Below are 25,291 nucleotides of genomic sequence, written 5' to 3' on the forward strand. Positions count from 1 at the left end.
TCAACCTATATATGGAAATAAAGGAAAGTTGATTACGCTTGATTGAGAATAAGATGGGTATCTCAAAGATGGTTCCACGATTTAAAGACTAAATGGTCGATATTACTAGGTTGAATGGTACAATCTGCAAACAACTACCAAAGTAGATTAAGTTGCCACCCTTTTGCTCAATTCAATTACCCTCTTTAGTCCTTTGTCATATATGGAGCACTATGGGACACAACTTGCTGCTTCCCAATGCTCATTAAGTTTCGAGATGAGCTATTATTGGTGCCTATCAATTGGTTCTACTCATTTTTCTTGTGTCACCAAAACCCAAGGCGACAACAATCACAACCAATTAACCAAGTAACTAGTTGCGCTCAAAAATCTATCAGATTATGTACGACAAAGGCGCTCCAAGCAAGACTAGTTTGTTTGAAGTATCTCTTTGAGTCACTAGTGAGAGCATATGGGCGAGCGCTCTTGACCTTATAACTGAAGAGGTCGTTTTGAGGGTAGCTTTGTAAGTGAAGGCCCCATTTTGTTACGATCAAAGATCTCCAGATCGCATTTAAGCAAACAGTCGCTTTGAATCGTTTCTCAGCATCGCCACATTCCTTTTCCGATCTCGATCTCTCTCTCTCTCTCTCTCTCTCTCGCGCGCGCGCGCGCGCGCACACACACACATTCACTCGCCGCGCGGGCTCTGTATTTGCCCGTTACCTTGCCCCTCCTCACGTACCTCCTCTACACATTCGAAAGTTTTCAAAGAACTGCGCAAAAACTTCGATTGGGAATGCTTTCTGCATCCAGACGGCTCGTGGGGCTTTGTCAATGGCTGCTCCTCCTCCCTTAACAGAAGCTGTCAAGAAGGTGAGCTCACTTATTCCGCAGCCCTTTTCTTTTCTTCGAGTCACCTACTAGAGCTCTCTTCTGCAGGTGGATCGTGCTGTTGCAAGACTAGAGGAGCTTCAGAGCTCAATCATCAGAAGCCGCAATCGCAATGGAAATGAAAAAGGATTGCGGCATCTGCAAGAGCGACCAGCTGTAAGGCAAAAAGTAGATGTGCCTGTGAGCAGGCGTAGTAGCTTGCTTGCACCTGCTGCAAAGGATGCCAAGTGCTCTCTACCAGGTATTACAAAAATGGATTTTGTAGTAGACTTGTTTCTTGTTTTGCTGATTTTATTTCAACTTTCTCTCTCAGAAAAACAGATGCATCGGCGGCGATCAATGCCTTCAAATAAGAATGTGCCTCTGGGGCTTGCAAATAAGAGGGTGCCAGATATTGTCGAGGCTTTGAGCAGAAGTGGGTTGGTTTCTAACAAAGAGAATGTGGGTGCGAAGAAGAAAAGGCGGAAGAAATCCACATTGCCAGGCCTGGTTGAATTGTCACCCTCGGTTGCAAAGGGAGTGGCTCAGCGTAGAGTATTAGAAAGCAGGCCGATCAATGTGGTGGCTACGGAGCAAGTGTTTCCTTCTCCATTGAGTTCAATGAGTGATGTGAAATCTAAAGAACCCAAACAGATGGGCTCGGTCTGCAGCAGTAGTGATGGCCGGCCTCCATGGAAAAATGCTACCATTGTAAGCACCAACAATAGGCATGCGACAACTATTTCAGAGCGGGTTAGACCCAGTCCTGCCACAACTGGGGTGCATCATGTGACAACAGGTGTTCCAACAGGGACAACAGGGGCAGGATGTAGTGAACTTCCAAACAGGAAAAGCCAACACAGGGTGTCTCTTCCTGCAAGCGGACGGACTAGCAAATCTGGGGCGACCTCTGCCCGCCCATCACCTGCGCAGGACGAAATTGATTTTGTGAAGACATTTTGTGTAGATGTGAGGCCTGATCCCAATAGGCCGTGGAGGCTTGCACCCAAGATGTCGAACACCTATCGACCTCTTGTCATGTTTCGGAATCCTGCGTTTAGGTCTTATGCAGATCAAGGAACATGCGAAGACTTGGGGTTTGCGACCCGCAAGCTGCTACAAGCTTCACCCAAGCTAACACCATTCAAAAATTTCCAGATGAGACCATTAAAGCTCAGTTCTCTTCAGCAGCAGCCTTTGTTTGAACCCTCTCCAGCGACAATACGCCCGTACTTGTCACCATCAAAATCGAGCCCCCGGCAATCTAAACCCCAAGAGGAAGAGGACCCACTTGCTTTTCTTATTGGCTCGAAAGCCCCACCTGAGCCATCTCTATGTGCTTTCAACACAAGCAGAAGTAGCAGTTTGAAGAAAACAATGAAAGAGAGTGTCTTGGTGCCATCGCAGAAAGAGAGCTGGCTTACCAAGCGCCTGTCGTTCCCCTCACCTTCATCCCGATCCTTTATCAAACGCTTTTCCTTGTTGCATAGCAGCAAAACTACAGATAGTAAGACATACTCCCCAGTCAAGCCCTTGCCCTCACTCATAACACGGCTTCCTACCCGAACGAAGCCCACCTCCATTGATTCTCTCATTGTAACACCGCCTCTGCGGCTCACAAAGTCACTCTCTAATAGCACCTCGGCAACCCCGCTTGTGTCACCCTTGCCACTGCCGCCTGCATTGCGTGTGCTCACCTCTAAGATGCACAACTCCCCATCTCAAAAGCTTGAATCTTCTTCGCATAACGGGTCTTCTTCAAGCTGCCACCTCCATGCAGAACATAGTGCACATAACAAGGATCAAAGGGACAATTCTGTGTATTGTAGCCTCTCAAGCAGGGGGCTAAGAGCGATTGTGGGATCGACAAGGAAGAAAGCATTTCCATCAGGCTTTCCAGGACCCAATAGTAGCTCTGTGTGGCCGTCAATGAAACAGCGAAGCTCTTCAGCTTGCCAGCCTCATTCTCTGGATTGCACTTCCAATTGCACTGGTGCAGGTTAGTTTCTATTCAAATCACCTGTGGTTTGTTTTCTTTTACATGTATGGAGAGCAAGATGGGTAACTATTGCAAGCATTGTCTGGACAAATGTTTATTGTGTCCTAAGATCCGTAGTCTCAGGGAGCAGCCATATTTGGGTTTCCTGTCCTTGTTCCGCGTTCCATTTTGCTGTCCCGGTGTGGCTATGCTTAAAATCAATGGAATGGAATATGCTGATGGCTTAGGGGGCAACAACTTCCTGGGGGGTCACCCATCCCAATATTGTTTTCGCACATGGGCATTTACTTAACCTCACAAATTGGTATAGCCATCCAGACCGCAAAACCTTAAGGTATTAAAGGTATTAGGGACCTCGGTTCTAGCCAGTTTATGCAAGCCTTGTAGATAGGCACCACTTAAAGGTCACAAGTTCGGATTCCCCAGCACATGTGGCTTGCATCTGTTTCTGTTGCTGTGTCAGAAATAATACATGAAGCTTAAAGAATGGTTTTTTTGGTCTTTGCATCCCAAGTCTGTACGCCGAAAGAATGCTTGTTTGAACTCAGCTTTGTGCTGTATGTTAGACATGGAGCTTTACATAACAGAGCACTCGCCTCATAAATTTCATGTCATCTCCAAAACAACATCATCAAATTGTTTTTTATTCCTTTCCATTCTGTGTGTGTAGAAGAATGTACTGAAAGTCGTTTAGCTAACATCTTCCTGGTTCTATTCTAGGTCCTTACCTCTTCAAGCATGTGAAGGGTTGGATGTGCAACAGCAAGACCCTTACTTCCCAAGCCCAGAAGGGCTCTTCAGGTGGAAAGAGATAATGTAGATACCAATTAACTTCCTTTTGACTGGGTTGTGAAGGACTTGATGGTCCTATGGTCTACATTTGCCACAGAAAGGCTCATGGCAACATGATTATCTTTCTGTCTCACAAGGCCAGAGCATGGTAAGTTTGTGATGAAGATAAGTGCACTGAACCTCTACGATGTAAGGTCTTTCGGAGGAGGCGATAATCTAAAAGGATCAGTGATAGAAAGGCACCAGCTTTGAATGTCATTAGGATCATTCTCTACCTTATGAGAACGACAGCTGGATGAAAAGCCTCTTTCCTGTTCATTATTCATGTGCACAAGTTTATTTGTACATCCTGAATGAAGCTGCCTTTGGCTACAACAACATTACCAACAGTTTGCCATTTGAATTTGTTTTGTAAGAATAGAGAACTTGAGAAAATGTCAATAACCCTACATCATCTGTTTTGTTCTTGCAAGGAATTTGGCATTGCTAGCAGCCACACTTACTGTTTGTTGTAGATAAATGACTCCATAGTTAACAAAATTAAACAAATTGGCCAAAAATTGCCCACCAATGCCATAATTTTTAGTCAAACTTATTACTTTAGATGTCAACTTATGCTTAATTTTGATGTCAATTTATGCTTGCAAATAATAGGTGATGTAGTGCATGCATGCAGGCACAAGAAGATTTAGAAATTTTCTCATGTAGGAAAAGTGGAGTCTTTTCTAGTGTTTTTCATACAATGAATAACATCATGAGCTTCTGTGAGGGAGACACCGCATACCTAGCTAGGTACCATTGGGGCAGGGTACCGCCGGCCCCCCCATTGGGCCGGCGGTCCCTTGCCCCCAATTGTACCTAGCTAGGTATGCGATGCCTCCCTCACAGAAGCTCATGATGTTGAGGTAAGTCACAATGTGGGAATTATTGTGAGAATTTGTCCAAAACTTCTTGTGAGGGAGACTGCAATCCTAGTAAGAACACAAACACATTGAGGAAAAGTAGGTTTGTTTCTCTTAAGAGAGTACAAGATTGCATGTAGTCAACAGTTTGATTCTGAAGCATAAACCTTTACCATGAGACATTATTGATTTTGAAGCATATCAATAATGGGAGGAAGTCACATACAAGGATTCACTATTTGTAGTGGGAGGATGCCAAGTGCATGCTATAATCTAGGAATATCCATCTATTTGTTGGCACTGCCGTTAAGGCAGGGTCTAAGGGGAGGAAATTTGTCCCCATGGCCATAGGGGCTTTGGCCAATGAAAAACTGGCGTGTGAGGGTGTTTTTTTTGTGCGGCTTGCATGCAAGGAATTAACTAATTCTGGGGTCAACGATGTAGAATTGGGACGTATAATCGACCAGCAGCGGTGACTTCTCGCACTCTGCAGCTCTTCTCCTTCGTCAACAAGCTCCTCCGTCTTGCGTAGGATTTTATTTTTTTATTGTGCCACTAAGGGCAGTGCCCTCGTCTCCTTTAGACGACCTTGTAGATTGAATGTTGCCTACTAAACTCCCTATTTATGATTACAAAATAGAACCTTAAGGCACAACTTGCACACTCTTTCTTAGATGTTGGATTTCCAAGTATGAATCTTGTGATAGCAAACAATGTAACACAAGCCTTCCCATGTATCATTAGCTTTTAGATAGAATGGTAGTCGAGAACATAACAAAAAAAGCAGGTAAAACCCCTTGGTTTTATAGAACACATGAACAATCACATGTATAATTTAAAACAAGAGAAATGCAAATGGCCCATCGAATGTTAAGGGGGGCCCTTTGCAAGCTAAAAATAAGGCACACAAGAATGTACACCTATCTCTTCTCTTCTTAAAGGCATGGTTTAGCATGCCAAAAATTCTTTGCTTTCTATACTAAGCATGGGACAAATTTATGTTGTCATTCGAGGACAGAGATGGCTTTAGCTCTTCTGTTCACTATCACAAGAAGATTTAGAAATTTTCTCATGTAGGAAAATAGTATTTTTCAGTGTTTTTCATACAATGCATAACATCAAGAGCTTCTACTCAAGAGGCACTGCACACCTAGCTAGGTACGATTGGGGGCAGGGGACCACCGGCCCCCCCACTAGGCTAGGTATGCAATGCCTCTCTCACAAAAGCTCATGATGTTGAGGTAAGTCACGATGTGGGAATTATTTGTCCAAAACTTCGTGTGTATATGTAAACCTTGTATATCACATGCATTCAAAGATTTATATGGAAAAAATACATGGTTTTTTTAGCTCTTTGCCGCTTCCATCGCCCTCCTGCAGCCTGCGCCCTCCTAGATGTCGCCTACGCACTCTGCCTGCCTCGCCTTACCAGAGTGCATCTTCTTTGATTGCATCTTCCGTGATTCTCAATAATCTACTAATATAATATGGCGAAGGTGTAGCCCTTTTCTACTATAATATAATATGGCGAAGGTGTAGTCCTTTACACGTGTCTCTATATGCAATATGAAGGCTAAATGCCAAAAAGTGAGAGAAGCACGCGATAAAGAGGGGGAACCAACGAGAGAGAGTGCGCAAACAGTTGGAAGGGGAACAGATGGCTGTGGGACGCATTATAACCATGTTTCTTAAAAGTTTATACAGGTTGTTAACCATGCCTTGCAAGAGGGCCGTTTAAGCAATAGAATGGGTCATATAGAAAGATGAAAAGGAGCTTAATTCATTAGAGCCATCCATGCATGCAAAGGAGGTTGGAGAAAGGGCTCAAGCTGCAATTAGCTACCTGACACATATTTTCCCTTATGAAAGCTCTTGAAGCAAGAAGGGCTTCTGGACACATAGATCCCGAGCACTCTACTCTATGGATAAATGCTTACAAGTGAAGGGTCAGCTCTCTCAAAGCACTCTTTTTAAGTCGTTGCACACTTGATTTTCTTAGTGACTTGGCAAGATGTGTGTGGACATGCATACGGGTGATGGGGCCCTATGCAATTGCCAAAGCAGACTCGAGGCGGTTGATCAACAATGGTTGAAGACAGACAACAGGTGAAGAAGAGCAACCACTTAAGTAGTGCTCCAAAAAAACCTAGATTTAGTGTTATCCCACCTACAAATTTTGAAATTTACCTCTAAATTTTAAATATGAAGTTTAGAAAACCACAAAATTTAGAAAATTATTTTAATTTAGTATAAAACCTTAGTCAATTTAGTCAATAAAACCTTCAAATTTAGTCAATTTATCACAACAAGATCAAGGGCTACAAGGTGGGCCAATGTGGCGATGAGGGTGTTGTAGTAGGGAATGAGGTGGTGTCAGCGGTAGGGCGGAGGGTGATATAAAAGGGCGATAGCGGCGGTGTCCGATGTGTGACACATGCAATCCGAGGCTGATGTGTAGCATTGGTCGGTTGCATGACGACGATGGGAAATGTGCGAGTCAGAGAGGGCGGATAAAAAGAAGGTGAGTGTGATGCAGTGGAAGCCGTCGTAGGCGCTTAGGTTTATGTGGTTGGGGGATTAGCATGGGAGTGGAAGATGACTTAAGGTGAAGCAAAGGTTGTCTATGGTGGATAAGGAGGTCGTGGGCAGTGTTGTGTATGCAGGCGAGGGGAGATAGTGGGCCAAGGTGCCAATATTGGGTGACAGAGGAGGTGTCGAGGTGGGTTGGTGTGGTGATGCGAAGTAGGGTGCACAAGAGAGGACAACAACATGGAGGTAAACTACCATGTTGACTTGCATTGGGGATAGAAGTTGCATGCATATGTATCAAGTCAATGGGGCCCTATGCAACATTCAAAGTGGATCGTAGATTGTCGACGATGGTTGAAGACAGAAGATGAGCGACAAAGGGCAGCCAAGCACTGCTCCAGAATAACCTAGATTTAGTGTTATCCCATCTACAAATTTCAAAATTTATCTGTAAATTTTAAATATGAAGGTGAGAAAACCTATCAAAGGGAAAAATTATAATAATTTAGTCTAGAACCTTCAAATTTAGCCAATTCATCACAACAAGATCAAGGGCTACAAGGTGGGCCAATGTGGCAGATCGAGGTGTTGTTGTACGGGTTGGGGCAGTGTCGGCGGCGGCAGGGCGACCAATGATACATAAGGGTGATAGCAGCGGTGTCAAGTGCGTGACACATGCAAACCGAGGTTGATGTGTAGCAGCCCAGTAGTGCTCCAGAAAAACCTAGATTTAGTGTTATCCCACTTGCAAATTTTGAAATTTATCTCTAAATTTTAAATATGATGTTGGGCCAATCTACAAAACCTTCAAATTTAGGAAAAATTATTATAATTTAGTATGAAACCTTCAAATTAAGCCAATTTATCACAACAAGATCAAGGGCTACAAGGTGGGCCAATCTGGCAGATCAGCGTGTTGTTGCAGGGGCTGGGGCAGTGTAGGCAGTATGTGCTATAAGAGGGCAATAGCGCTGGTGTCGCGTGTGTGCCACATGCAAGACAAGGCTGATGTGTAGCACTGATCGGTTGCATGAGGACGATGGGAAATGAGCAAGGTCGGAGAGGGTGGATGTAGAGCAGGTGAGCGCGATGCATTGGAAGCCGTGGTAGGCGCTTAGCTCTATGTGGCTAGAGGATTAGCATGGGAGTGGAAGGTGACTGAGGTGAAGCAAAGATTGGCTATGTCGAATAAGCAAGTCGTGGGAAGTGTTGTCTATGCAACTTGCGACGGGAGATAGTGGCCAAGGTGCTAATATCAAGTGACTGAGGAGGTGTTGACGGGGGTTGGTGGTCATGGCCTATAGGGTGTACAAGAGAGGACAACAACATGAAGGTAGAGTACCATGTAGACTTGCATTGGGGGTAGAAGATGCAGGCAAGTGTATCGAGTCAATGGGGCCCTATGCAACAGCCAAAGCGGACCGGAGACGGTCGACGATGGTTCTTGGAATTAGGGAGAAACACATGCACCTTGGAGAAGACGAAGGAAGCTCAAGGCACACAATAGAGAGTGTGTTACTTGGTGTGCAATGGAAAGATAGATAGCCCTAGAGTGATGGGTGTATATACAATGCACGGGGGAAAAAACCTCCTAAAGAGGGAAAAAATGCCCCGGCGGTCCTAGTGTGTTCACACACATCACTACCACATGTATATGGTAACAAATCCCCCCTGGAGTGATGCGGTGAACGAGAGCTGGCACATGAGTAAAGGGAAGTGCCATGCCCTGAGGACATGATCAGTCCACAAAGGGGAGTAAGCCCAAAGCTTTGCGGAAAGCTTCGAGCTTCTCACGAAACAATGCCTTTGTGAAAAGATCTGCAAGGTTGTCCTGTGTTGGCACATAAGCCAAGCTGATCCCTCCTGCTGAGAGCCTCTCCCTGACATAGTGGTAATGCACCTCAATGTGCTTTGTGCGAGCATGAAAAACTGGGTTTCTCGCAATTGCAAATGCGCTCTGACTGTTAGTGTAGATAGTGTTGGCAGTGTCCTGTCCAGCACCCAAATCAGCCATAAGGTGTCTGAGCCATACACACTCAACCATAGCTGTGAAGATTACCCTGTACTCAGCCTAACAACTCAAAGTGGCCACAGTAGGTTGCTTCTTGCTCAACCATGATATACATGAACTGCCAAGCATGAAACAAAAACCACTTGTGGACACTCGTGTGTCAAAACAACCAGCCCAACTGAGTCCGAAAAAGCATGTAAATCTGGCGGCAATGATCCCCCCTTGGGATAAAACAAGCCAAGATGTAAAGTGCCACTAAGGTAGCGAAAAATCCTCTTGACAGTCTGCCAATGCTTAGACCCTGGGCTATGCATAAATCTACTGACCTGTGGGACTGAAAACTGAATATATGGCTGCGTGTTGCATATATAAATGAGGCAGCCAATAGCAGTTTGGTAAAGAGTGACATCAGCAGGAATGCCAGCATCATGTAGACTCAACTTCAAACCTGTTTCCATGAAAGTGGCAATAGGTTTACAATCCTCAAGTCCAAACTTACATAGCAATGTCTCTATGTAACTTTTCTAACACAAGGCAATACCACCATCACACTGCTTAAACTGTAGGCTCAAATAATGATGCAACAACCCCAAATCTTTCATCTTGAAATTAGCATTCAAATCAGACTTAACTTCAGCAATATGTCTCTCATTTGGTCCAATGATCAGCAAATCATCTACATAAAGAACCACAATAAGAAGTACGTCACCCTCAAGCTTTACATACAATGTGCTTTCTCTTGGACTGCTACGAAAGCCTTGTTTGACCAAATGAATGTCAGCTTTCTCATACCAAGCACGAGGAGACTACTTCAACCCATACAAAGCCTTGTTACATTTGCACACTTTGTCCTCTTGTCCTTTGTTGACAAAACCGCGAGGCTGCTTTACATAAACTTCCTCAAATATGTCACCATTCAAGAAAGCAGTAACAATGTTTGATTGACGTACATCCCAACCTAAATGAGCTGCCGATGCACATAGAAAACGCACAGTAGTCATATGACAGGTGGGAGCAAAGGTCTCTTCATTATCTATGCCTTTTTGCTGTGCATAACCCTTTGCAACAAGTCGAGCCTTATGGCGATCGGTCTCACCATCTGGCTTGCGTTTCAACTTGTAAACCCACTTCGCACCAATGGCCTTTTTGCCATGAGGCAAATCACATAAAGTCCATGTGTCATTTTCTATAAGTACATCATATTTTGATTGCATGGCAGCCATCCAATTTTCTGAATTTTTCATCAAAAGATAGAGGCTCCTCAACATCATGTAAGCTAGCCACAGCCAAAGCATAACAATCTGATGCATAAGATGCATGGCGTGAGCCTGAACGAGTACGACTAGACAAAGGTGCATCCAATTTACTGTCACGCAAAGTGTGCAGTAGCCATTTTGGCATATCTCTAGCCTTGCTCGTTTTGAGCCCTTTCCTCATCAAGTACATCATGTACATCTGCATCAGTAATAGACTGATCTGTAACGTTTTCAGAAACCCCCATAGGTTGTACATTTGCCTCATTGGAACTTACATTCATATTTCCACCACTGAAAAGAGGCAACAAAGTGTCATAAATGTCTTGTGAGTTTACATTATTGTCTCTAGTACATGACAACAAGGGATGAACAGAATCTTCCACAAACACTACATCCCGTGAAACCAGAATACGTTTTGTTTGCGGATGATACAACCTGTAACATTTGCTTTCATCACTATAACCAACAAAAATACATTTGACTGCCTTATCATCCAATTTTCTGCGCTGTGTTTGTGGCACCAAAGTATATGTCAAACAGCCAAAAACACGCATATGCTCAATAGAAAGCTGCCATGCTTCATATGGAGTAATAGACTGCAAAGCTTTCGTAGGACACATGTTTAGTACATAAGTGGCACACATGATGGCCTCAAGCCAAATAGAATGCGGCAAAGCTTGGCTTTTGACCATACATCGTGCCATTTCCGTAAGTGACCTGCTTTTGCCCTCAGCAACACCATTTTGCTGAGGTGTAAATGGCACCGTATATTGGTGTTTTATCCCACAAATAGCCATATATGCATTGAATTCATGAGACATATACTCCCCCCCCCGATCGGAACGGAGGGTGTCCATAGCACATTTCGAGACATGTTCAGCCATAGCCAGAAATTGTTTGAAGCACATAAAAACTTCGGACAAGCATCAAACATGCTAAAAATGACGGAGTTTGCATGGGCCCACAAACATCATTATGCACAAGCTGCAACCTGCATGTGGCCCGAACTGAACCATCCTTTGTAAACTTAGAACGTTGCATCTTACCCAAAATACAGCCTTCCCAAACATGTTTGACAGGTGCTTCAAGAGGCGGAAAAGAAGCAACCATATCAGATTTTTGCAAACGCAGCAAACTGGCAAAATTTAGATGACCAAAATGTGCATGCCAAAGTTTTTCATCTGAAATACCCCTTGAATCTGCAACTGCATTTGCAAAAAAAATTCCACACTTGTCATACAAAGTGAGCTTATACATCCCACAACACAAAAGCCCAGATGCAACGAGTTCATCACCAAAACTGAGATCATAAATTGTACATCTGTCATCCACAAATTTGACAACAAGTCCAAGTCTAGCAAGTGCAGATACAAACAAAAGATTCTTCTTGATCCCAGGTACATAAAGTACATCAACAAGTATGAAAGAACTGCTATTAGCAACAATAAGCACAATCTTTCCAACTCCCTAAACCGGATGTAAGAGGCATTGTTGGCACAAGTGACTGAATTCCCATGAGGGACACACTCGAGAGAGGTGAACAATTCATGATGTGAGGTAATGTGCTTTGTAGCACCTCTGTTGAAATACCAAACACATGTGAATCTGCACTAACTAACATGCATGCATCATGGACATCAGGATTGTAAGTGCACTCTGCACTAAAAGCCCATTCTGCATCAACATTAGCATTATTGTCTCCTTTTATAGAAGACTCAACATTGGTTGCATTTGTAGTGAAACCAGGATTTGTAGTGGAACCATCCTCTTTCTTCTTGGCCTGTTTGGCCTTTAACTTAGGACACTACTTGATTAAGTGATCATTAGATTTACAATAATGGCAACGCATCTTCTTTTTGCACTTATCACCAGAATTTCCAGACGATGTGCTGCCAGCAGAAGCATTGGGAATAGAAGTTTTGCCACTTGCAGCAGAACCATAAGAAGTGGCTGCATTGCTGTTACCACCCTTTCTTTGAGAAGCAATAAAAGTCTGTTCAACTGCATGTTGTCTAGTCCTGTTTTTTCTGGAAAGTGACTCTTGCAATAGCAATGTGCATAATGCATCAAACTTGACAACTTCAAGATTTCCTTGGGTCTTAAGTCTCCAAGTACTAGCAAAAGTCTGGTAAGAATCTGGTAAGGCATCAAGAACAATCTACACAAGGGAATTGTCTGAAATGATTTCACCTGCAGAAATAAGTTTGTTATTGATATCCTTGACACTAGCAAGAAAAGTGTCCATATCATCTTCCTCATGCATAATCTTCGACGCCATCTATTTACGCAGCAAAGCAATTTTAGCCTCATTGCGACTTGCATAAAGACCAGCCCAAATATCCCAAGCCTGTTCTGCAAGAGGAACAATGGTGCACTTCACAGACAACGCAATCAACGCATGAGCCTATGCATCCTTTACATCCCAACGAGCTTGTTTTGCCGTAGGCAAAACAACTCTAATAGCAGCAATCCTTGTAGCAAGACCTGCAACATCCTCAACATCGCCTACATCCTCAGAACCAGGACGTACATCAATGCCCTGTGCACTATTCTAGATGCCCTTTGACACAAGAACGTGTTGCATCATATAAGCCCACATAGGGTAATTGTCCCCATCCAGCCTATGTTCAACAACAAACATCTTGAAGACATCTGTGTTGTTGTCAGCCATGGTAAATGTTGCACTTGATGTGAAAACTGCCTGAAAATAGGAGAAACAGAGCGGGAACAACACGTATTATACAACACAAACCGTAGAAAACTATAAGACACCTCTTATGTAGAAAACGACACTGACAGAAATTTTGCACAAAATGATGAAATTGCTTGTGCAGACCTGCCTGTAGTGGAAACAAAGGCCGAAATGAGACCAAATCAAAAATTTGAGCAGACTAAGCTCTATGAGATCTCCTGAAATATTTGTTGACCTGCGAACGCTCGCCAAACCTCACTATAATCGGAGAAATTGAGCAGGCGTGTGCTGGAGCAGCTGGCGACTAAGCCTGGGAGGACGTAACCTGCTCTAATACCAATTGTTAGAATTAGGGTTGTAGAGAAACACACGCAGCTTGGAGAAGATGAAGGAAGCTCAAGACACACACTAGAGAGTGTGTTACTTGGTGTGCAATGGAAAGATAGATAGCCCTAGAGTGATGGGCGTATATACAATGCACGAGGGAAAAAACCTCCTAAAGAGGGAGAAAATGCCCCGGCGGTCCTAGTGTTTTCACACACATCACTACCACATGTATATGGTAACAATGGTTAATGATAGACGATGAGTGTGACAAAGGGCAACCAAGCAGTGCTCCAGAAAAAACCTAGGTTTAGTGTTATTTCACCTCCTATCTTTGAACTTTACCTCTAAATTTTAAAATATGAAGGCGAGAGAACCTATAAAGTTTTAAAAATATTAGCGTAATTTAGTCTAAAACCTTCAAATTTACTCAATTTATCACAACAAGATCAAGGGCTACAAGGTGAACCAATGTGGCAGATCAAAGTGTTGTTGTGGGGCTGGGGCACTGTCGGTGGTAGAGCGGAGGGTGATGGGCAATAGTGGTGGTGTCGTGTGTGTGCTACATGCAAGCAGAGGTAGATGTGTAGCAATGGTTTGCTGCATAACCACTGTGGGGGATGAGCAAGGTCGGAGAGGGTGAATGCAGAGCATGTGAGCACGATTCAGTGGAAGCCATGGTAGGTGCTTAGCTCTATGTGGTTGAAGGATTAGCATAGGAATGGAAGGTGAGTAAGGTGAAGAGAAGGTTGGCTATGGTGAATAAGCATGCTAGGGAGAGCATTGTGTATGCAAGCGAGGAGAAATAGCCAATATCGGGTTACAGAGGAGGTGTTGATGGGGGTTAATGGTGATGGCATGTAGGGTGGACAAGAGAGGATAGCAACATGGAGACGGACTACCATGTAGACTTGCATTGGGGGAAGGAGGTGCAAGCGGGTGTGTCTAGTCAATGGGGCCCTATGCAATAGCCAAAACGAACCAGAGGTGGTCAACCATGGTTGAAGACAAACGATGGGCAATGAATGGCACCGATTTAGTGTTATCCCACCTACAACTTTTGAAATTTACCTCGAAATTTTAAATATGAAGGTGAAAAAACCTACAAAATCTTCAAAAAATTAGTGTAATTTAGTCTAAAACCTTCAAATTTGGTCAATTTACCTCTACTATTCTTGAGCCTGACAAGGTGGGGTAGATCTAGGTGTTTCTGCAGGGACTAGGGTAGTGTCAACGATGGGAAGAAAGGTGCTACGAGAGGAAACCATGGTGGTGTCACACGAGGGTAACAGGCAATTGACATGCAAACCAAGGGATGATCTACAATCTAAAATACTGGTAGAGAACACAACAACTGTCTCTTTGGCTCTCATTTGCTGTGTGTGTGTGAGAGAGACCCGGGGGATTCACTCTATGCACAAAATGGACGCCACTTGCGAGCGAAAAACTTTGATAAAACCCCTATATACGACTCATATTAGGGAATATGACCTCCCTTTCTACACTTATACGACAATCAATGAAGAAAACTATCATACCCCTATCTTACATATAAAATTTAGGTCTCACATTATCTAACTGAGTAAAACTAGTCAAAGAGTGTGCAGCATAGTGACTGGCAATGTATTAAAGAACCACTTCTGTTGATAACTAGATGTACCCTCAATGTGTCTTAGTTTGACTTTCAAACTATATGCCCGATCATCCTGCACTCTGGTGGCTACTTATCCAATTTTGACACATCCAAATTTGGTGTAAATCAACCCTTGACCTGCCCAAATCAGCCCTTATCTATGACCGGCTTGATGCAAAATTTGATGTGTGGCCTGATAAAAAACTTCCCCAAAATTCATCTGAGTTCTAGTGTACACCAGTGACCAATCGCTACAAGTAATCAACCCGGGTCAATCCCCCCCTCCCTTATTTTTAAGCTGGGGAGATAAATTATAGGGGCCTGCCCCTAACTTATACACTTATGTAACTTTTAAAAAAAAACCCCTCTCCTGCACTTACGTGGTGCGGTAAGTTTTCCATGGTGAATCCCCCGGGGAGAGAGAGAGATGTGGCTTCATGACAAGATCAAGGGCAACAAGTTGGGTCACTGCAACAAATCTGGGTGTTGTTACAGGGGCTGGGACATTGTCGGAGATGGGATTGAGGGTGAAGTTTGTATGTTCAAATGGGCCACAAATCAAATAGAGAGAGAGGGAGAGTACATGTGTATTGCGGAATGGGCCAAATATGTGGGAGAGAGAGAGAGAGAGAGAGAGAGAGAGAGAGAGAGAGAGAGAGAGAGAGAGAGAGAGAGAGAGAGAGAGAGAGAGAGAGAGAGAGAGAGAGAGAGAGAGAGAGAGAATTATTATCCATAAAAGAGAAAAAATTAGATTAGAATAGAAGTTCGTATATTGCAATAACATATAGATCAAATAGATAGACATGGAGAATGGATGCCATCGTCTATGGGCAAGAGAGAAAGACATCAAGCACATCTCTCTCTCTCTCTCTCTCTCTCACACACACACACACACACACACACACACACACACACACACACACACACACACACACACACACACACACACACACACACACACACACACACACACACACACACACACAATCAATGTAGGGTTTATGTAGATAGTGTTGGCATGCCTAAGTCCCGTCGGAGGCATTTCCGCCACGAAAGGCCTTATTGTTGTGCCTTTGGTAAGAGCGAGTGAGACCCGCCATAGGCGGGTCGCGCGAGCTAGTAATACAATAAGAATGATTGGGTACCCCCTACTACTTGGTGCTAATGCAATCTTTACCATGATTATCTAGGGGCATTTTGGTGAGATTTGGAAGTCTACAAAATTGATAAAATTAACAGCGCGTCATTAGTTAGTAAGTAGAGAGCTCTTGCAGTGTTGATGATTCAGGATGCAAGAATCACCATTTTTAAAGCTAAGTAGTGCGCTTTTTATAGAGTTATGGGAGGAATCTTTATAACTTGCCGCAATGGATGGTAGAAGATTCTTGATGAAAAGCGACCATGATAACTTAAGGATAAATATAGAAGGGAGCCTAGCCACATGGATAATGACTGAAAGACTCAGTGTGCATGAGAGATGATGACGAGAAGAAGAAGAAGATACATATTAACATCATAGGAAAAATCCCAAGAGACCTCAAAGATCTATCCAACGACTCTTGATGGATATTGCGATAGACATGATTGACATCGGATACTATAAGAGAAAAATTCAAGAACCGTTTTTATTGCCGCGGATTAGTAGAAAGGAAAGATATTGCGTACATGACAATAACAGTGGCAAAAGATGCGATAATGGTCCAGCATCAATATATACATTAATAGGTGTGGATATATATCCGCGTCTATTACCGCGTATGTTGTCGCTTTACGGCTTTTCAAAAATGAAGATGCTCATTTGAGCCATCCAAATTGGATGGTTCAAATGAGCATCTTTATTTTTGACCTGCATAAAACATATCGAATATCAATTGCACGTTTAAAAGTTTACAAAAAAATTAACAACATACTTTAAATTAGATGTCACATCTTAGCTGCATAATTTGAAACACAAAAGAACAATATTGAAATTTTTACCTACAAATAAACCCAAAATTTCAATTGAATTTTATGTACAAATGAGAGTTTGTTGTGTCATTGCACTAGTAAAAGAGGACTACAAAAAGAGCATCAATCTAAATCCTGCTCTTTCTCTTCCTCCTCTTCCTCATCTAAAGATACATAAGTTCGATTGCTTTAACTCTACAACAACCAAAACCAAATTAGATAAATCAATAACTCAAAATGATTATTACAATATTATTAACTATACTTACCATTTGTACATATCCATTTGCAAAGTCGAACTGCTCACGAGAGATATGATTGTTTTTCAACAGCCATTGCCAAGTGTTGAAATTTGTGGGTCTCTTTTGATACTTGACCATGTCTCTAGTAGTAGGACGAGTTAGAGTGATAACAAAAAAGTTTCATAAGCTAAAATTTCTCCCGTATAGAATCTTGTATAGTAAAAATTATTTACATATTTATCTTTCCAAGATGCTTTGCCTCTCGGACCATAGTGTGTGGGAGTTTTCCTAGCACGAGCTTTGCTTCATCACTCTTTCCTTTCATGGTCCACTCCCACTCTGCATTAGCCATGTTGGCCCCACTGAAGCTCTTGTCTGGATTTACAACCTGATTGGCTGCAACTAGCCATACACTTGATTGCTTTTTTTAAAAAAAAATCTTTATATACCCCTCCAACCATTGCAAGGAGAAACACTCATGGAGAGGGGGAGGGGGGTTTGAAAAGCAAGCGTGCAATGCTTCCTTGATATAGCATGTATGATTGAGTGGTCTTTAAACTTAATAAAACAATTCTTATATGTCAAGTATATAAGAATCTGCAAGTGGTGCCGAAATGCCCTATCTTGCACAATGCTAAAATCAATCTTTCCATTATGCTTGATTTATAGTAGTGTCCATATGTATTTGGTATGGACGCATCACAGTCACTTGGAGCGTCATGCTCCAAAATAGGTGACCCCACCCCCTCGCCACTACCAAAACAAACATTCCAATAAGAGCCCCCACCACTACATAACTCCTATGTGTGCTGTTGGAAGATGTTCATCGATAGGGCGAAACAAGAGTAGAATGCCTACGTGCCCGGCTAGAAGATGTTTATCGACCACCCATGGACTATCAATGAGGCTTTGGCAAAGAAAGAGTAGAATGCAATGGTGTTGGTCCCTGTAAACGGAAGGGGGGTGGGTCAGGAAGAAGGCACGATAGAAGGAGATGTTGTTGGTGCAACGCTCTGGATGTATGGAGTCTCTTCCTGATTCCCCCACTATGTGGTTTGTTGTGAAGGACCATAAGTTGCTAGTTGTTGTGGAGTGTAGCGACCAAACAAAACCCGCGTGAAATGTAGATACTCCTCTCGCAAAAGATAATACTTGATGTAGCTCTAGATTCATGACTGGCTGAGGAATCTGAGTAGATGACCAACTCTATCAACATCGTAAGAAGACCATGCCTACAGACAACAAAATGATAGCTACACTTAAGCTCACCTTTAACTAACCATAGATAAACCTAAATTTATTGCATTAACTTATCAACTCAAGAGCCAGCTCCACTAGAGGTGGCATCCACCCTGGTGGGGACCCAACTGCAACATGAACCAACGAAAGGAAGAAGACGGGGACTACTCCTCAATAGATGGTCTCTCCTCGGATATCTACAAGAGATTAGTTTGTAAGTATTGACATAATCTCTCTCTTATCTCCCTATACCTAATCTCTATCCTCTCTACATCTCTTCACCCTATCTATCTAGCCTAAACTCTATCCTACACCTAATCTCTACCCTCTATATAGAGAAGGTAGGTAGATAGAGAGGGTGTACAGAGAGGGAGTTAGCCCTCTCTCTATCTATCTACACGTAATCTCTCTATCTACATCTCTCTACACCTAATCTCTACCTAGTCTACACACCTCTATCTCTCTATACCCTCTACACCTAATCTGTACCCTGCCTCGCTCCCAATTACACAATTGCAATGCTCTTTTGCCATGTTCAAAACCCTAAAAAAACGCTTCAATTTTCTATCGTAGCCATTTCATGGGAGCTTCAAAACTTCATTGGACAATTTCAAGTAAGTGTTTAAAGAGGGAAAACTCTAATTGGTGGCCTCACAACCTTGAATACAGGGTTAAAATAGCACGGGACTGCACTAGCAGACCATAGGTGTAGGCTATGTATCCCTTCACAGAGGAGCTCAAAGTGCTGATATTGTACTTCTAAAATGTTCCTTCAGTCCTCATAATCATGGCACCGTGTGTGATGTGGCATTTTGAACCATTTTTGGGTCATTTTGACCATTTTTTTGGTCATTTTTAGTCCAAAAATGCCATTATTTGCTTGTATAAAGCCCAAACGAGATGGAAAAAAACCCCTAAAATTGTGGGAAAATATCATTGGGCTTAAATTTTATCTTGAATCTCATTTTCCCACTTGGCAAGCACTCTAGGTGCATCTCTTATGCCAGCGCATAAAACCTACTATTTTTGACTGAGATTGCCCGCATTGAACTTTCTAGGCTAAACGAACGTGCCACTTCAAAACACTTGACATTCATACATTACTAAAGTAAATTAAGCATGTTTTAATGTGATAGAACACACATCTGTGCCACGTCCAGGGCCTTGCCTTGCCCGACAAGGTATGTACACGACTGCAACCGTGGCACCTGTTTCTGCATATATGACACTGTACATTACAACACTTGGACTCACATAACAAAGCATTATGCACGTGCCATGGCACGACATCCAGCCCCTCTAAACCTGCATATCTTCCGCCGTGTGCCACACATATCTTTTGAAGGCTTAGTCTTCATTTAAGTGAATATACATGGCAATTCCATATCACTTTTAGCAGAATTTAATGCATCATGCTCTCTTTCTTTATAGTCATCCACAACATTTTCATCAAAGCCATCATTTTCACTTTCTTGTGAAACAAAGGGATCTGTATCACCTCTTCTTTTGAACACCTTGATTCTTTTATTTGCAATGGGAATTTTCATTTTTGTCCCATCCAATTCATGCAAGGTGTAAGTTGCATTCCTATGTACTTGCTTAACCACATAAGGAACAAATAATATTTTTGAAAGCTTTATTATTATTGAATGCTGGTTGTAACACCCAATCAGCTTCCTTGATAGCTTTAGGTCTGAGCCTCTACCTCTTATCAAATCTGTCCTTATTCTTCAGCCTTGCATCTTTTGATCGTGCTACTGCAATCTCAATATCTTGAGGCATTCTTTCTAGTTTTTGTATGCACAAAGCAAGAAGGTCTTCCCTACTCATTCCATGCTCCCAAGGCTATACATTCGATGTGGGAATTACATCCCCAATTGGCATTACAGGTTTTCGAACATACATGAACTCAAAAGGCATATAACTAGTAACTGAGCTATGAGTCATACAATCAGTCCATAAATCATAAGGCAATAATTTAGGCTATTCTCCCAGTTTACCTTTGCAAGCCTTAGCCAAATCTTTAATGATAAGAGGATGCCCATGTTTTGATTTACCATTCCCTTCCAGAATTGTATGAAATAGTGAGAGCAAGTTTAATACCTAACCTAGAGAAAAATTCCCTCGCTTTGTCAGCATCCAATTCACCCATGTCTCCTAGTATTTTCCCAATGCAGCCGTAATGGCTAATCACATCAACGAAGAGGAACTTACATATCCCTCCCGTGATTTTTGTTCTTAGAGCACGACCTTTGACTTGGTAAATTAAATCTTCTCATGCAAGCACTATGTATCTCATGTCCATAAGCCCAATGACATTGTAACCAAATCTACTGCCCACTTATAGTGCATAGCTAGTGGCTATGTAGGGTGCAACCCATCACGATGATAGACGTACATTTGAATACATTTGACAATTTTCACAAGATTCCACAAAGTGAGATACATCTTTTTACATACCTTTCCACCAATACCTCTCTTTGATTTTACTAAAGGTGGCCCATACACCTTTGTGTGCCCAACATAAAGACTCTCATGAAACTTTTTGATAAGGTCCTTTTGAGTGTCCTCATCATTCACAACCCTCAATGGCATCCCATTTCTTTGTTTTGGATGCTTCCACAAGTATCCACCTTCAAAAAGTATCCATAGGCTTTTTTTCGCATTCTTTTGAACTCTTGATCAATCTACCCTTCTTGCCTTGTCAAAGTGCTCAGATAACGTCCAATGAGCAACCAATCACCTTGATATAGGTCCTTTGTAAATGACTCAAGTGCATTTGACAGACAGATATGTTGGAATTAGGTTGCAAGAAAACACAAACAGCTTTCAGAAGATGAAGGAAGCTCAATGCATTGCAATGAAACATAGATAGACCTAGAATGATGGGTGTATATACAATGCACGGGGGAAAAACCTCCTAGTGAGGGAAAAAATGCCCCGTCAGTCCTAAGTGTGTTCACACACATCACTACCACATGTATATGGTAGCGAATCTACCAAATCCCCCTGAAGTGATGCGGTGAACGGGAGCTGGCACATAGAGCAAAGGAAAGTGCCATGCCCTGAGGACATGATCAGCCTACAAAGGGGAGTAAGCCCAAATCTTTTCAAAAAGCTTCAAACTTCTCACGAGACAATGCCTTTGTGAAAATATTTGTAAGGTTGTCATGTGTTGGCACTTAAGCCAAGCTGATCTTTCCTGAGAGCCTCTCCCTGACATAGTGATAATGCACCTCAATGTGCTCTGCACGAGCATGCAAAATTGGATTCCTCGCAACTGCCAATGCGCTCTGACTATCAATGTAGATAGTGTTGGAAATGTCCTATCCAACACCCAAATCAGCCATAAGACATCTAATCCATACACACTCAACCATAGCGGTGAAGACTGCCTTGTACTCAGCCTCACAACTAGAAATGTCCACAATAGGTTTCTTCTTTCTCAACCATGATATACATGACTGCCAAGCATGAAACAAAAACCACTTGTGGACACTCGCATGTCAAAACAACCGGTCCAATTTGAGTCTGAAAAAGCATGCGAGTCTGGCGGCAATTATCCCCCCTTGGGATAAAACAAGCCAAGATGTAAAGTGCCACTCAAGTAACAAAAAATCTTCTTGCCAGCCTTCCAATGCTTAGACCTTGGGCTATGCATAAATCTCATGACCAGTGAGACTGCAAACTAAATATCTGGCCTCGTGTTGTATACATAAATGAGGCATCCAATAGCAGTTTGGTAAAGAGTGACATCTGTAGGATCACCAGCATCATGAAGACTCAATTTCAAACCTGTTTCCATGGGAGTGGCAATAGGTTTTCAATTCTCAAGTCCAAACTTACATATCAATGTCTCTATGTAACTTTTTTGACACAAGGCAATACCACTCACACTGCTTAAATTGTATACCCAAGTAATGATGCAACAGTCCCAAATCTTTCATCTTGAAGGTAACATTCAAATCAGCCTTAAATTCAGTAATATGTCTCTCATTTGTACCAGTGATCAGCAAAATCATCTACATAAAGAACCACAATGAGAAGTACATCACCCTCATGCTTTACATACAATGTGCTTTTTGTTGATATGTTACAAAAGTCTCGTTTGACCAAATGAGTGTCAATCTTCTCATACCAAGCACGAGGAGATTTCTTTAACCCATACAAAGCTTTCTTACATCTACATACTTTATCCTCTTGTTATTTCTTGAAAAACCGGGAGGCTGCGTTACATAAACTTCCTCAAATATGTCACCATTCAAGAAAGCAGTAACAATGTCTGACTGATGTACATCCCAACCAAAATGAGCTACCAATGCACATAGAAAACACACAATAGTCATACGATAAGTGGGAGAAAAAGTCTCTTCATAATCTATGCCTTTTTGTTGTGCATAACCGTTTGCAACAAGTTGAGCCTTATAGCGATCAATCTCACCATCCGGTTTGTGCTTCAACTTATAAACCCACTTTGTACCAATGGCCTTTTTGCCAGGAGGCAAATCACATAAAGTCCATGTGTCATTTTCTAGAAGTGCATCATATTCTGATTGCATGGCAGCCATCCAATGTTTTGAATTTTGTGCTTCATCAAAATATAGAGGTTCCTCAACGTCATGTAAGCTAGACACAGCCAAAGAATAACAATTTGATGCATAAGATGCATGGCAAGAACCTGAACGAGTACTACTAGACAAAGGTGCATCCAATTTACTGTCATGCAAAGTATGCACCAGCCATTTAGGCACACCTCTAGCCTGCTCATTTTCAGCCCTTTCCTCATCAAGTACATCATGTACATATGCATCAATAATAGGTTGATCTTTAACATTGTCATAAACCCCCATAGGTTGTATATTTGCCTCACTGGAATTTACATTTGAATTTCCACCACTAAAAAGAGGCAACAAAGTGTCATAAATGTCTTGTGAGCTGACATTACTATCTCTAGTACATGATAGCAAAGACTGAACAGAATCTTCCACAAACATAACATCTCGTGAAACGAAGATACACTTTGTTTACGGATGATATAACCTGTAACCTTTTATTTCAGTACTATAACCAACAAAAATACATTGGTCAACCTTATCATCCAATGTTTTGCGTTGTGTTTGTGGCACCAAAGCATATGCCAAACATCCAATAACACGCATGTGCTCAATAGAAGGCTTTCTATCATGCCATACTTCATATGGAGTAATAAACTGCAAAGCTTTTGTAGGACACCTGTTAAGTACATAAGTGGCACACATGATGGCCTCAAGCCGAAACGAATGCGGCAAAGCTTGAATTTTTACCATACATTGTGCCATTTCCGTAAGTGACATGTTTTTCCTCTCAGCAACACCATTTTGATGAGGCATATAAGGCAATGTACATTGGTGTTTTATCCCATGACTAGCCAAAAATGCATTAAATTCATGAGACATATACTTCCCACTCGATCAGAATGGAGGGTGCCCATAGTATATTTCGAGACATTTTCAGCCATAGCCAAAAATTGTTTGCACATAAATACTTCAAATATTGCTTTAAGAAAAAATACCCATACATGCTTGATAAATCATCAACGAAAGTCACGAAGTAAAGGTAATTACCCAAGGACATGGGCCCACAAACATCACTGTGTACAAGCTGCAACCTGGATGTGGCCCTAACTGAACCATCCTTTGGAAATTTAGAATGCTGCATCCTCTTACCCAGAATACAACCTTCACAAACATGTTTGACAAGTGCATCAAGAGGCGGTAAAGAAGCAACCATATCAAATTTTTGCAAACGCAGCAAACTGGCCAAATTCAAATGTCAAAACGTGCATGCCAAAGTTTTGCATCTGAAACAACCTTAAAATAAACAACTGCATTTCTACCCACACTTGTCATACAAAGTGAGCTTATATAGCCCACGGCATAAAATACCATATGCAACAATTTCATCACCACCAAACATGAGATCATGTACTGTACATCTGTCATCCACAAATTTGACTACAAGTCCAAGTTTGGGAAGTGCAAATACAGACAAAATATTATTCTTAATCCTAGGTACATACAATGCATCAACAAGTGCGAAAGAACTTCCATTTGTAGTAGTAAGAACAATCTTTCCAATTCTCTGAACCGGATAAGAGGCATTATTGGCATAAGTAACAGAATTCCCATGAGGGACAGACTCAAGAGAGGCAAAAAAATCATGATGTGAGGTAATGTGCTTTGTAGCACCACTGTGAAAATACCACACATGTGAATCTGCAGCAACTAACATGCATGCATCATGAAAAACAAGATTATAGGTACACTCTACACTAAAAGCCCATTTTGCATCAAATAGCATCACAGTCTCCTTTCATAGAAGACTCAACAATAGTTGCATTTGTAGTGGAACCAACATTTGCAATGGAACCACCCTCTTTCTTCTTAGCCTCTTTGACCTTCAACTTAGGACACTGCTTGATCAAGTGATCATTAGCTTTACAATAATGGCCACGCATCTTCTTTTTGCCCTTATCACCAAAATTTTGACACAAATTGTTGCCAGCAATAGAATTAGGAACATATGTTCTTCCACTCGTAGAAGAACCATAAGAAGTGGCTGCATTGCTATTACCACCTTTTCTTTGAGCAGCAATAAATGCGTATTCAATTGCACACTCTCTAGTCCTATTTTTTATGGAAAGTGACTCTGGCAACAACAATGTGCATAATGCATCAAATTTGACAACTTCAGGATTTCCTTGGGTCATAAGTCTCCAAGTACTAGCAAAAGTTTGATAAGAATCTGGTAAGGCGTCAAGAACAGTCTGCACAAGGGAACTATCTAAAATGACTTTGTTACCATATACATGTGGTAGTGATGTGTGTGAACACA

General features: G+C 42.1%; 1 protein-coding gene across 1 annotated transcript; it reads left to right on the plus strand.

The window, feature by feature from the left end:
• Positions 1-593: 593 nt before the first annotated feature.
• Positions 594-4,092, plus strand: LOC147457568 (uncharacterized). Its single transcript, XM_086513618.1, has 4 exons — positions 594-855; positions 922-1,114; positions 1,187-2,851; positions 3,572-4,092. Exons 1-4 carry the CDS (start codon positions 817-819, stop codon positions 3,664-3,666), a joined length of 1,992 nt encoding a protein of 663 aa, XP_086369744.1. The 5' UTR covers positions 594-816; the 3' UTR covers positions 3,667-4,092.
• Positions 4,093-25,291: the final 21,199 nt, after the last annotated feature.

This window comes from Adiantum capillus-veneris, chromosome 5 (genome assembly GCF_014529385.1).
Source record: "Adiantum capillus-veneris isolate H3 chromosome 5, ASM1452938v2, whole genome shotgun sequence".
Taxonomy (NCBI): Eukaryota; Viridiplantae; Streptophyta; class Polypodiopsida; order Polypodiales; family Pteridaceae; genus Adiantum; species Adiantum capillus-veneris.